Source organism: Callithrix jacchus, chromosome 13 (genome assembly GCF_049354715.1).
Source record: "Callithrix jacchus isolate 240 chromosome 13, calJac240_pri, whole genome shotgun sequence".
NCBI lineage: Eukaryota > Metazoa > Chordata > Mammalia > Primates > Cebidae > Callithrix > Callithrix jacchus.
In genome coordinates, this window is record NC_133514.1 from 96,589,670 (window position 1) to 96,602,806 (window position 13,137).

At 34.5% G+C, this 13,137-nt stretch overlaps 1 protein-coding gene across 5 annotated transcripts in view; it reads left to right on the forward strand.

Moving 5' to 3' along the window:
- The window catches only part of DCC (DCC netrin 1 receptor), a 1,205,330-nt gene that overhangs the window by 1,051,404 nt on the left and 140,789 nt on the right, over positions 1-13,137 (forward strand). For all 5 annotated transcript variants that reach the window (XM_002757246.7, XM_008979838.5, XM_035271116.3 and 2 more), the window contains exons 18-19: positions 4,534-4,672; positions 9,767-9,874. In XM_002757246.7, coding sequence (XP_002757292.2) covers positions 4,534-4,672; positions 9,767-9,874 — 247 coding nt within the window. The remainder of the gene's footprint in view (positions 1-4,533; positions 4,673-9,766; positions 9,875-13,137) is intronic.

Below are 13,137 nucleotides of genomic sequence, written 5' to 3' on the forward strand. Positions count from 1 at the left end.
ACCTGTTATGTGTAATTTTAGGATGAATATACACTCAGATCTAGGGATAAATTAAAAAGAATAAGTTCTTCAAGAGATGTAATGTATAAAAACACGTTTAAAACTTAAACATTCATAAGATACTGATTGGGAATGAAGAAGTCAGTTTTGGAAATAAGAGCATACATGCCTCCCACAATTAAGAAATCAAACAGTTCAACCTTGGCACTCCATCTTCTTCCTACTCCTTTCGTATTCTGTTAACCATTTGATTGGGGTAGCTCTTGAGGAGATTTCAGATCTCCTGATACTTTGGCCAATGTTCTTTTCACTGAACTACCATCCTCCTGAATCCAGCCTCTAGCTAGTGGTGATTTTGTGGGGATGAAAATATCTTGAGGATGTCTCTAATGCCTATCCTGGAGCTACAGTAAAATCCCACCACCAGTTCTGTAAGTCTGCCTCTTTCTGTCCGTAGCCATGCTGGATCTGCTTCTGGTGTCCTTCAACTTTTAAATGGCATACCATTCACATTTCATCATAAATCAGGTTTTAGTTGAAATCATTTAAAGGCAGTTTTCTTTGGTACCACTGCCCTGTTAGGTGAGGTGTTTGGAAAAACTCTCCAGGCAAGTCTAAATAGTATCATTGATATAAGGTATGTTGTAAGTACCCTATCCATCTCCTTACAGTAGTAGATATAAGATTCAACAGAACTGTAAATAAAGATAACATTATAAGAAAAAAAACCAATGAAACATGAAACCATTAAAAATATCTATTTTTATATAGATTACCCAATTCTCTGTTTACTTTTAAAAGACTACTTTCTCCACTTTAAAATTTTTATGTCATAATTGCTGTACTTTGTGGATACATTCATTTCACAGAATGGCCATAGCTCCTTTGCAAGAATGTGAAATGTTCTAAGGAACAATGATTGTTTTCTCCAGAGTGGTTTGAGTTCCAAAATTTCCTGAAGCAAATTATTTCAGTTGAATAGTTAATACAGCAGACATAGAATTATTGAATCTCACAAAGAGTGCCTGTGAGGTGAGACCCAACCCAAAAAGATTTTAACTGTTCCTCTTCCCTTCATCTTCCCTGACATGGCTTTCAATTACTAAAAGACATTCAATTACTGAATTACCAAAAAGATTTTATCTGTTCCTCTTCTCTTCATCTTCCCTGACATAAGGTTTTCAGTTACTAATGTATATATTCTCTCTCCCTCTTTCTTTCTATGTATATCCATACCCTGACATGAGGAGGCTTAGAGGAAACTAGAAAGATATACAAGAAATTTAAATTTTATGAATAATGGTAATAGATTCTTTGAGTTTTCGCTTTGCACTTTTCAAGCTAATGTTGTATCTTACTTTATCTCATTTCCTCTACAGCTTTAAAAGGTAGGCAGGGCATACACAAGACAGGAAACAAACAAACAAAACATACAGGGAGCCACATGACCTTCGCTAAGGGTTTGCTTTACAACATCCTGTCATGTAACTTAAACTGCTTAGTCTCATTTGTCTCATTTATCTGATGGGAATATTCATACCTACTGTAAAATCAATGAGATTCTTCTTAGTTAGGTAGTGTGTATGAAGACAGAGTGATATAACTTGAAAGAAATTTCTCATTAAACTAGAGCTGTATTGCAAGTGACCCAATGGCATCATCCATGGATTTCCCCACAGGAGTGCCCTTCTAGTTGCATTTAGTCCCAAATCAAGCTATAATACAGATGCTCAGCTTTGATAGGCTAAAACTCTGTTACTTTTCCTGATCAAATGAAGATATTTTCGTTAATTTTTTATATTAAGTGTTTAATCATATAATGTTTTGTACAAACTTTTATTCAAAGTATATTCATTGAATGTTGACTAGTGCTCACTAGATATAAAACATGGATGTTACAGAGGATATGAAGTTGTGCAGGATTCAGTCTCAGCTCTCAAATTGCATACAACTCAATGGAGCATGTAACACATGCCTAAAATTATGTACAACAAGAGGAAATGCATGAAATAATGTAGCTAATATTTATTTAATACTTTCTCTGGGCCAAAGTCAGTGTTATGATTGTCTTCATTTTGCATGCAAAAAAAGCAAAGCTCAGGCCAAGCACAGTGGCTCACACCTGTAAACCAGCACTTTGGAAGGCTGAGGCGGGTGGATCACCTGAGGTCAGGAGTTCGAGACCAGCCTGGCCAACATAGTAAAACCTCATCTCTACTGAAAATAAGAAAATTAGTTGGGCATGGTGGTGGGTGCGCCTGTAATCCCAGCTACTTGGGAGGCTGGGCAGGAGAATTGCTTGAACCTAAGAGGCGGAGGTTACAGTGAGCCAACACCACACCATTGCACTCCCGCCCGAGTGACAAGAGCAAACCTTCATCTCAAAATAAAAAAAAGAAAAGTATGGCTCGGAGAGGTACTATCTGGTTATTTTATGCTTGCAAAGATAACTGGCCATGATTTTTCCCAGTATTTCTATGCTTTGTAAGATAAGCAGTAACTTTCTATAAGGTCTGGAGAAAACTCAGGAAATTCATAGAATGCAAAAGTGTCAATCTAGAACACAAAGATGATCTTGCTTCTTGTCCTCTCCAATGCCAGTGAAATCTGTGCCCAGAAACTGGTTTTATTGAGATATGATCCTTTCCTCTTATCTAAAATATTTCTTCTTGCCTTATTTCTCCCATTTATTTCCATTTCTAAGACTTAAAGGTGTTCATGATGATGAAGAAAGGCAAAAGTGGAAGTAATATATCCGCATTTCAGATACTAACTGACCACTTGTGTTTTATTTGGTGTAATTTTGTCTTCCTGATTATATACAAATATATTTACATTTATTTAGAGCACATATTTTTACAGTTTTTTAAAACTGTTTTTTTTTTTTTTTTTTTTTTAATTTTGGAGACAGTCTCACTCTGTTGCCCAGGCTTGAGTGCAGTGGCCAGATTTTGGCTTACTGCAACCTCTGACTCTCAGATTTAAGCTATTCTCCTGTCTCAGCCTCCCAAGTAGCTGGGACTACAAAGGCAGGACACCACGTCCAGCTAATTTTTGTATTTTTAGTGGAGACAGGATTTCACCTTATGGGTCAGGTTTGCCTTGAACTCCTGGCCTCAGGTGATCCACCCACCTCGGCCTCCCAAAGTGCTTACTGAGCCACTGTGCCTAACCTACAATTATTTTTATGCAGGGCTTCTGATAAACGTTTGAGGTCTTTACTTTAAAACGCTGAATAGACACATCATCGAAATGTTATTAGTACAGTTACATATTTATTTGGTATTATAATGAAATATAAGATTTTCATACCTATAACTTAAGAAGCATTAATTGTAGAATAATAAAAAAAAGATATCCCTTCTGACAGTAGTAAGGGTGAGATAGATATGATATGAGTGGGAAAAAGAGCTTTGCTTAATTATTTTAGACATAAGTAGATAATAAATGTCATAAGCTTAAAAATAAAAGTATTTAACTTTGAAGAAAGACACCTAACATCAAGCACAGATTGATATTTATAAGAGAAATTGTCTCAAATTTTTTGGCTTATATGGAAAATATACTTTAATGTATTAAACCTTAGAACATATTTTGTCTTTATTACCATTTTGATTTTTTGAGTAAGCAGTAAAGACCTATAATTTACTTTCTACTGAAATATCTCTAACTTGTCATTTAAAAGACAATGAATGGATTCAGAAGACTTAAATAATACCAACACCACTCTGAACACCAATGTTATCCCTCAGTATTTATCCAATTTGCTGTTCCTTCCTTGATCAATTGCTCCAGTTACCATCTTTAAATGTTTGTTTAATGTGAACTCTGCAGAAAGAACAAAAACCACATGACACAGCATTGCTTTTGTCTCATTTTCTCTGTAAGATGTAAATAGCTACTGGAAGCACTAAAAGTTTAAACCTTAAAGGCTCTTTGAAAAATATGATAAGCCTTAGAACTCTAATAAACTAACTTTGTTATGAGTGGAAAATAATAACAATGTTCTATTTAACATATACAACATTAAAACTTACATTTAAAAAAACAGATTTTGATTATAAATAAAATTAAGTTCAATGCAGAAAATTTCAAAAATTGTGTTGACAGAAGGGAGTGGAATGTGTTCTGTTGCTCTGGTTCTTTAATAAAGGTAAGTATTTAACTTTGAAAAAAGATATCTAAATACAAAGCACAAATTGATATTTATGAGACATAGTCTCATATGCCTGATTATATGGGAAATATGCTTTAACATGTTAGAACTTACAACGTATCTTACCTAAGAAAATTTCCTATCTAGTACCCCCTTTGGACAACCATAATACCTAATTTAATCGGTTAGAGTTTAGATGTATAATCAGCCTGAGTGAACTGGTTAATAGATTGGAGGTCAAGTCAGTGCTAATCTGTACTCTTCTGTTTGGGAGATTACTTTTGTTCTGGCTTATTTAACAGTCTTTTTACATGCCTTGATTTACCAAGTTGATAGAGTTTTTTTTTTTATCTCTTTGCTGTTTCCTACTTGTGTAGTCAGAAGACACAACATCTCTAAGTTACACAGCAACAGGCCTCAAACCAAACACAATGTATGAATTCTCAGTCATGGTAACAAAAAACAGAAGGTCGAGTACTTGGAGCATGACTGCGCATGCCACCACGTATGAAGCAGGTATGTGAGGAAGTGTCTACTTTTGACACTTGACCATGGCGTTTCCCAGGTTCTCTGGAAATTAGACATGTGTTCCCTATGGTGTCTCAATTATACCTTATCCTATATGAAATATTCCATCCTCTATAGTTTACAGCACTTTTATATCTAATAGTATTCTCTTCACTCTAGGAAAGAAATGAAATCTCCTATGGTTTAAGTAATCTGCTTGCATGACTAGTGCATGGCTTCCTTAGGGCATTTACTCAGGAGATCTGGCCATAAATCTTTTTTTCACTACATTTAAGTAAGGAACAGAAATCCATCCATTGAACTTCGTCCAAAACAGTTGGGTCTTTAAACAACAGTCATGGTAGGTATTTCCCATTTTGGAAAAAAAAAAAATAGATACAAAACAAAACATTGCATAAACACTCAAGTCTCATGGATATTTACTGTGAATAACCTTGGCTGGATATGGAAAGGAGTTTCCAGGTGGTCTTGTTCCCTCTTTGGAAATGGGGTAACATAATAGAAGACCTTTATGCAATTTTAAATAATTCAAAGCTAGGGTAATGCAATTCACTGTAATTTTCACTGGTCACATTTACTATGGATCGTAAATGTAGAGTTTATAACCTTAACAAGGATGCAGTGTACTTGACATTTATAGTTCACAGGAATTCAACTTCTGAAGAATCCAGGGCTTAACATATTTTTTTAATTGGTTTCATGATATATAATTTTTGTGGGTAAACTACACCACCAATTTTCAAATTAAAGAAAATATGCCAATAAAGTTCTTTCCTGGGTAAGTTGAATTTTTCTTTCCATTAGAACTTGTCCCATGGCATTGTAGTTCTCATTTTTATTTTCAACTATTATCTTAACTATTAGAGTTCTAGTTTGAACATTTTTACATATTTGTGGATATTCCTTTCAACAAGAAGCTTTTTATTTGACCTAACTTAATTTTAACATCCTGTTTTTCTATTTTATCTGTTATTATCTCTTCTTCTCATAATTCCACCCTAAATGCAGAATGTTCACAGCTTCTTAGGGTGAATAAGGCCAGCTCATGAGATTCATACTATTGGACACATTAAGCTCTTCCTTTTTACTTGAAAGGGGATGAATGTAGATAAATGTAAACTAGGAAGAAATCTAGCCTTTCCTATGTGAAAGAGAAGTAGTAGTACTTTCATCTTAATGCAAGCAAATTCATTCATTGTCCCTCTAATAAACAGAAAATGCACACCAGTATCTGACTTGATATATGCGCCCTATTGATTTCTCATCTGCCTAGCCTTGTAGGGACACTAGTGGTGAGACCCATTGCTAACAAAAAAGATACTAACTTTTAACAATGTGGTTAGTAGAAAAGATGATTGTCAAATCAGATTATAATCTGGACAAAGGTATAAATAGCACATGGGTAGGATCCCTGGGTGATGATAAGAAGCAAGAAGGAATTCACAAGTGTCTGCAGATTTTATAACTGTGAGAAGGAAATTCAGTGAATAAAATAACTCTAAGGTTTGCTTCTAATTCTGCAGTAAGATAAAGACCACATGGGGCTACACCATTAGTGCTGAAATGGCTTATAATAAAGATAAGGGTGGCTGGAAAATTTTAGAAATCAAACATTTCATTCTGTCTAGATGATGAATCCTTCATTTGAATCTGGTTAACTGAAATAAAAGTAAAATGACAGGAAGGGCACCTTAAATATTTAGGCCTTAGAAAGGGACCGACATCAGCCTTATTATTCCTAGGCTATAGAAATGAAGAACTATTGATCTATCCCTTCAAGGTGCTCCCAAAATAATAATTTGACTCTACCTTTTTATGTCTTTGTATGTAGATTCAGTTTCACAGAAGAGAGAATATTATTGGGATCTCTTGAGACAGGTGATCACACAGCTAAGGAGAAGAGGGGATAAGATCATAAAACTCCCAACTGATATTGTTACCAAGCTTTCATGATATACAGAAAAGCTTGTTTTGCAAAGAGAATAAGCAAGTGCTTTTTAAAAGGAAGAGGAGGGAATGGGATGCTGGATAGTCAAGTATCAAATGCCCAGGACAATTCCCATGGCTGAAATCTTCTGAAACTTAAATGTTACCTTTCTTTCATGCACTTAATAAAGAAATACAAGTAGGGAAAACTGAGAGCCAAAGAAATCAGAGGGCAGTGCTTGTCTAGTGAACCAAGATACTACTTAGAGGTTTTTGATAATGTTCATTTATAATTGTTATGCCTTGAGATAAGAACTTGGTAAGGAGAATATAGACTGTGTCTTTGAGAGAATTGTGATTCAATAAAAAAGAAAAAATATAGTTTCTATTAAAAGTCCTGAAGTAATATCAGAAATATAATCATGAAATTGTGAACAAGTTGAAATCAGAGCAAACAAAGTACAGATTCTGTCTGGAAAAATAAGAGGAAATTTCACAACATAAGTGAGATTTGAGCTGTGACTTAGTTGAACCATTACATACTCATTCCAGCGACTTCCAAAGGATGGAGAACTGATGTTCAAACATACTAAAGCTTTCCTGTGTATATGAAAGCTTAGTAACAATATCAGTTGGGAGTTTTATGATCTTATCCCATCTTCTCCTTAGCTGTGTGATCACCTGTCTCAAGAGATCCCGATAAAGATCCCATCCGAAAGATGATGGGTTCAAGAGACACTTATGATCGGCTCAGAGTGACTTGAGCACAGTGTTCATGGGACAGCAAGGGGAACGAAGCACATAAAAGAAAGTAGAATATAAATCCTGGAGGTCCTGGTGTTTATTTTCATTTATTTATATTTACTCCAAGGAGAATGGGTAGTCAATGAACAATTTCTAAAAATCATTTCCAGGCAGAACTTATGATTTGGAGAAAAGAAAGCCAGAGGTATTCTCCTTAACTTAGTAGGAATTATTGAAGTTGTGAGGGCCATATTATTTTCCAAGTATTAAGGAGCAATGTGCAGTTCTTATGATAATCCTAGACATTTAGTTCATTTATTCCAATACCAAATTTTTTTCACTAATATTAAAATGGCTTGAAGAAAATTAAGAGCTTACACAGCCCCTGAATTAGATTAATTGTCAGATTTTGTAAACAACACTTCAATGTATTATATTGGTAGATAAAATTGAAAAGTCACTTTATCCTTTTTGAATATGTAACAGATTCAGCATTCTAATCATTTGACTATTTTTTAAACAAACATCAATTTGAATTTTCACATAGTTAAGAAAAAAACAAGCTATTTTCACTAGTAAAAATGACAAAGATTTTAATTACTTCCATATCTGGAAAATTCCTTACTATGTTTGATATATACTAATCTAAGTTAGTTTGTGACTCCTACCTTCCTATCTATAGCTGGGAAAATATCCTTAATGAACTCTCTGTGAGAATAATCTTTCTTTGATACAGCGTTATCTTTTTAGCATTTTGCCATAATTAATCTGCATTTCCTATAAGAATGTCCTGATTTGGTTTCATTAAACCATATATATTATATAACTTACATCACATATATTATTTTTTACTGTATTAATATGTATGTAGTCTCTTTACTCAGGGATCAACTACACTGGACCTATTTTTCTTCTCCTTTTCCTCCTTCACTTCTAATTCTCTTTCTCCATCCATCCCTCCTCCTCCTTTTTTGAAAATGTGAATATAGTAAGTACATTGTCAAGAATTAAAATTAAGTGCAAGTTTGGTTAACCTGGAATTCCAGTGACTTTCAGGATTAGGGTGTTGGAAAGAAAATGATATGATAGATGGGAATGACTGTTGTCTTCTTTGTTTGGCTTATATTTGGAACTCTATTCAGGAAGAGATACTGGAAATACAGTTAATAATGTCCAGAGTCTGCAATATATGACCAACAGTAGCACCAAGGAGAATAGTTAGAGTGAAGATGAGTTCAGAATTAGAGACTGATTTCTTACTATCTTATACACATAATTTTTATTTGGAGACCACTGAATTCCTCCAGAACCCAAACATAGATGTTCTAAATCTGCCTTTGTTAGACTGAGGGTAATGAAGATGCTATGGATAATAGGCTTGGGGACTTCTGAGCTACCCAGAAGGAGAATGGTCTTCCAAAACATAGAAAGTGAGAAAGCAGATTGAAAGAAGCCAGGAAGATGCTGGACTAGCTTAGCCAGTTTGCTGCCACCTTTAAATATTTAGAATTGTGTTGATTACAACATGTGGGAAAAGTAGCCTTATGAGCAGGGCTTCATGCCATCTTACTTCATGCTGAATTGATACTAAGATATTCATAGATTTTTTTTTATCTCTTCCACTTTAATTTCTCATTTGTGCCTTCCTGTTGGTTTAGAAGATGCCTAATATGTCACCTAGCTAAGATATTTTGACCTCATTTTAACTCATTTTAAAAAACTTTTTGACTTTTAAGGAAGTATAGAATTAGGTGACATTGTTATTTATAATTGCCTAACAGTTGAAACAGAATTCATTGGAAGACACATAATCATCCAGCTTGGCAACCTAGTGAGGCACATCTCTACAAAAATTAAAATTAAAATAAAAAATTAGCCAAGAGTGGTGGTTTACGACAGTAGACCCAGCTACTTGGGAGGCTGAGGTGGGAGGATCACTGAGCCCAGGAGGTTGAGTCTGAAGTAAGCTATGTTTGCACCGCTGCACTCTAGCCTGGGTAATGGAGCAAAACCCTGTCTGAAAAAAACAGAAAAAACAAGAAGAAAATAAAAAAGATATGCAATCACCAATTTCACTAAGTATACATTTCTTTGTTCTTATAATAATTCTTATATTTTTAATGTGAGCCTGTTTGAAATACCAGTTGTACTTTTCTCCTTCATAGTCACACATACTCTCTTCTGCTCTCTACAGTCACACCTTGGGAATCATTTGATTTCCATAAAATTATTAATTTTTGTATCCTTGTTTGCTTATTTAATTCAAATCCTTGAAATAAACTGTAAATGGCAAAATAAACATGATACACTTCTCGATAGATTCTGAATGTCAACATCATGATGAAAAGTCCCATCAATGTTTATTTTCTTTCACATCCAATGACAAGGCCTTGTCTCTCTCTCGCCTTGCAGCCCCGACCTCTGCTCCCAAGGATTTGACAGTCATTACTAGGGAAGGGAAGCCTCGTGCAGTCATTGTGAGTTGGCAGCCTCCCTTGGAAGCCAATGGGAAAATTACCGGTAAGCCTCTCCACTTTCTCTCCCAGCATAGGTGTAATTGCTTACCTCCTACGTGAGCTACTCTTGGCTTTTGTGGGGCATTTTTCTGTCTCTGCATCTCAGCTGACTCCATGACCCTTTCTGATTGTCTCTTCTTTCCCCTTTTGACCGTGGAATTCTTCTAATGGTGCATACACACACACACACACACACACACACACACACACACACACATGCTTCATGACAGCTGTGTATTTCAATTAGGAGATACCTTTTGTTTTTCATTCTCTGAAGCACTAAGACAGCCTTCTAATAGAGTGACCCTGAGTATAAATGTCTATAAAGAAGCTGGTTGTTTGTCAATTATGAAACACAAAAGACGCTTAATGACTATACTTTTTTTAAAATTTTTGTATGGCACATAAGGAGGTTTGAGGATTTTTAGTTTCTCACTTAGGTTTTAGCTTCTTACTTAAATCATAAAGTTCACAAAACATTTAATATTGACTGACAGAAATTGAACATAATGAATATTTCACAGTGACAGATTTTATTTTGCCAAATATTGCTGATAACATCAATGCCTAATTAAAGCATCCATTAGAAGCCTGTAATGTTAATTTAGTATGAAAAATATAATGGAGTTCCATCAGAGATTTTGCATTTAAATGATCACTTTAGGCTTTTAATAGATGTCTCCATAGCATATAATTATTTTGAAAAATATTGTATAACTCAAAATGTGAACATTATAGTCTAATTAACTTGAACTATCAGGTTAGGAACACATAAGAGTCACTCCTTTTTCCTTCTTTTTTTGCATACAAGAGCTAGATAGCACTCTTATAAATTAACAAAGTAATTCAGCCATCCTGTGATACAGAGAGATAAGCATGGAAATTGCACTTGCAGATGGCACACTTACTTTACGTAATTTACTTTCCGAATTTTGCAAAATGAAAAGATAATGTGAAAATTCCAAATGCGATTGAAATTTAAGTTGAAGATTTGTTTTCTCTAGGAAATTGCTCTTAGTGCAATAGCAAACAGAATTTTTATTTGAGCTGACAAATACGGAAAAAGAGGCGAGGCGTAAAATTTCCCCAAGATCTTATATGTTCACTTGTCGGTGCACCAGTCCTCTTAAAACTGAGGCTGGCTCCTTCCAATCTTCTTTTTTCCCCTCATTGTTAGCATCTCTTTTCATTGGTTCTATGTCAGTACTTGTGTAGCTTTTGATTATTTTATATTTTATTTTGTAATAAACAGTATTCATAAGCTTATGGGAAATCAACAGATAATAAGTTTGAGGAGAACAAAAAACAGAACCAAAGCTGTCTAAAAAAAAGCAAGTTCTAATAGAAAAATATATGGTTTTGGTGAAGAAAAAAGTAAGTGGTATTCTCCATTCATTTGAATTCTCCACTCTTATCTAAGTAAATCTGGTCAGTCAATGTAAACAATAGAATAAGTTTTTAACTCTGAAAGAAAGCTTAATTTTGCTTCTTCAGAAAAAAAGAAATAGAAGTCTAGCCTATATTAAGAAATGAAAATTAATTTAAGCAATAAAATCGTATGTGCCAGAATCACAGTGCATATATAAGAAAGCTTGTCCACATACTTTACTTATAATTATACATTCAATGGATTTTACTGTTAAAAATCCATTCTCTCACAATGGAAAAATAAAAGTATGGGAGCAATACTTTTTGCCTTTAAAAGCCTAGCTCATTTATGTAAACAAAATTGTATTGTCAAGCTGAGATATTTCGACTCAATTTAACAGGGAGCAAACACTAAGAACCCTTAAGAGAATTTCTGTTTTATGTGTATTTTGATTTCTTGATTCAAATTACTTCCAAAAATAGAACGATCAAATATTCAAAATACTATACCACTAAGCAGAGGGTACAAATTTGCTATCCTCAGCTTCCCATAGAAGTGCAAAAATTAAAATCATAATTGTAAGTAAAAAATTAGTGAGCTCTTTCTCAATGTGGCCAGGTAGATGTGTGCCAAGGAGGGATGTGCTCTCATGTAACCTCTGTATTTTTTTGTTTTCCTAAATCCTTCGTGTATTGCAGGCAGTAGATCAGGGCCGTTCAGAACCTGGGCTTCAAAGGGAAGCCATTTAACATCCTCGAATCCTACTTCCTTACTTCCTTACCTATAAAATAATGATAGTAGTAGAACCACACCAGAAGAATTGCTATAATACAGTGCTATGAAAAGTTCCTGATACGCAGTGAGCACTGAAACAAATTGGCTATTACTATTCTAATTTGAAATCCGTTCTAGGGTGAGGCTTTACTAATGGGCTTTACCCAGAATCCAGATCATCAATTTTTAAATATAAATACTCAGAAAGATTAAACAAAAAAAGGAAGAAATTCAGATAATTCCAGTGCCTAAATTCTCTGATCATAAACTGGCAACTTAGGAATTTGGACTGACATTTTCAGAAGAATATTATTCAAAATACTTTAAGCATTTATTATATGCTTGGCATTCTCCTAAGATCTTTAGTAAGATGTAAGTGTTTATATGTTCCTATTATTCCATTTTGAAATGAAAAGATTAGGTATTTCCTGAGTAAATAACCTACCCAAAGTCAAATAAGCAAAAAGTGTTAGAGCTAGGGTTTTAAAATTCAGCTCTATATAATCTTAATTATTACACTGTGTTTTGCTCTAACTTATTAATATTCTGCTGGACTAAATCAGTGAGTTACAACTGATTTTTAATTTAATTCATATGAGAAGGGACTGAGCATGGTAATTTTTAAATGCTTCCCAAGTGACTTATCGTATAGCCAGATATGTGAAACATAGGCCTAAATAAATGTAGGGCCCAACACTGTTTAAGATCAGAGAGCAAAACAGATAGAAGAGTTAGATCTTCCAGAGACTGTTAACTTATTAATACAGTCTAATGAATAAGGTTATACTCTTTTTCTGTGTCATTCAATGGTCTAGTTTAATTTGTCTTCCTTTTGTAAAATCATCAAACCACTTTTCTTCCTACTCTCAGTGTATAGTTTCTCAGTTTGATTTGCAGGAATTTCTTCCACTTGTTTCTTAAATGTTACTTTCCAAAAGGCAGATCTTTTTATTCCCTTTGTTACTTTCTCTGGAAAACTGTCTAGGATAGTGAGGGAATTCTGAGGTTTAAAACAAAAAAAAAAGGAAAAAGAGGCCAGGCATGGTGGCTCACACCTGTAGTCCCAGCACTTTGGGAGGCTGAGGTGGGAGGATCACCTGCAGTCAGGAGTTCAAGACCAGCCT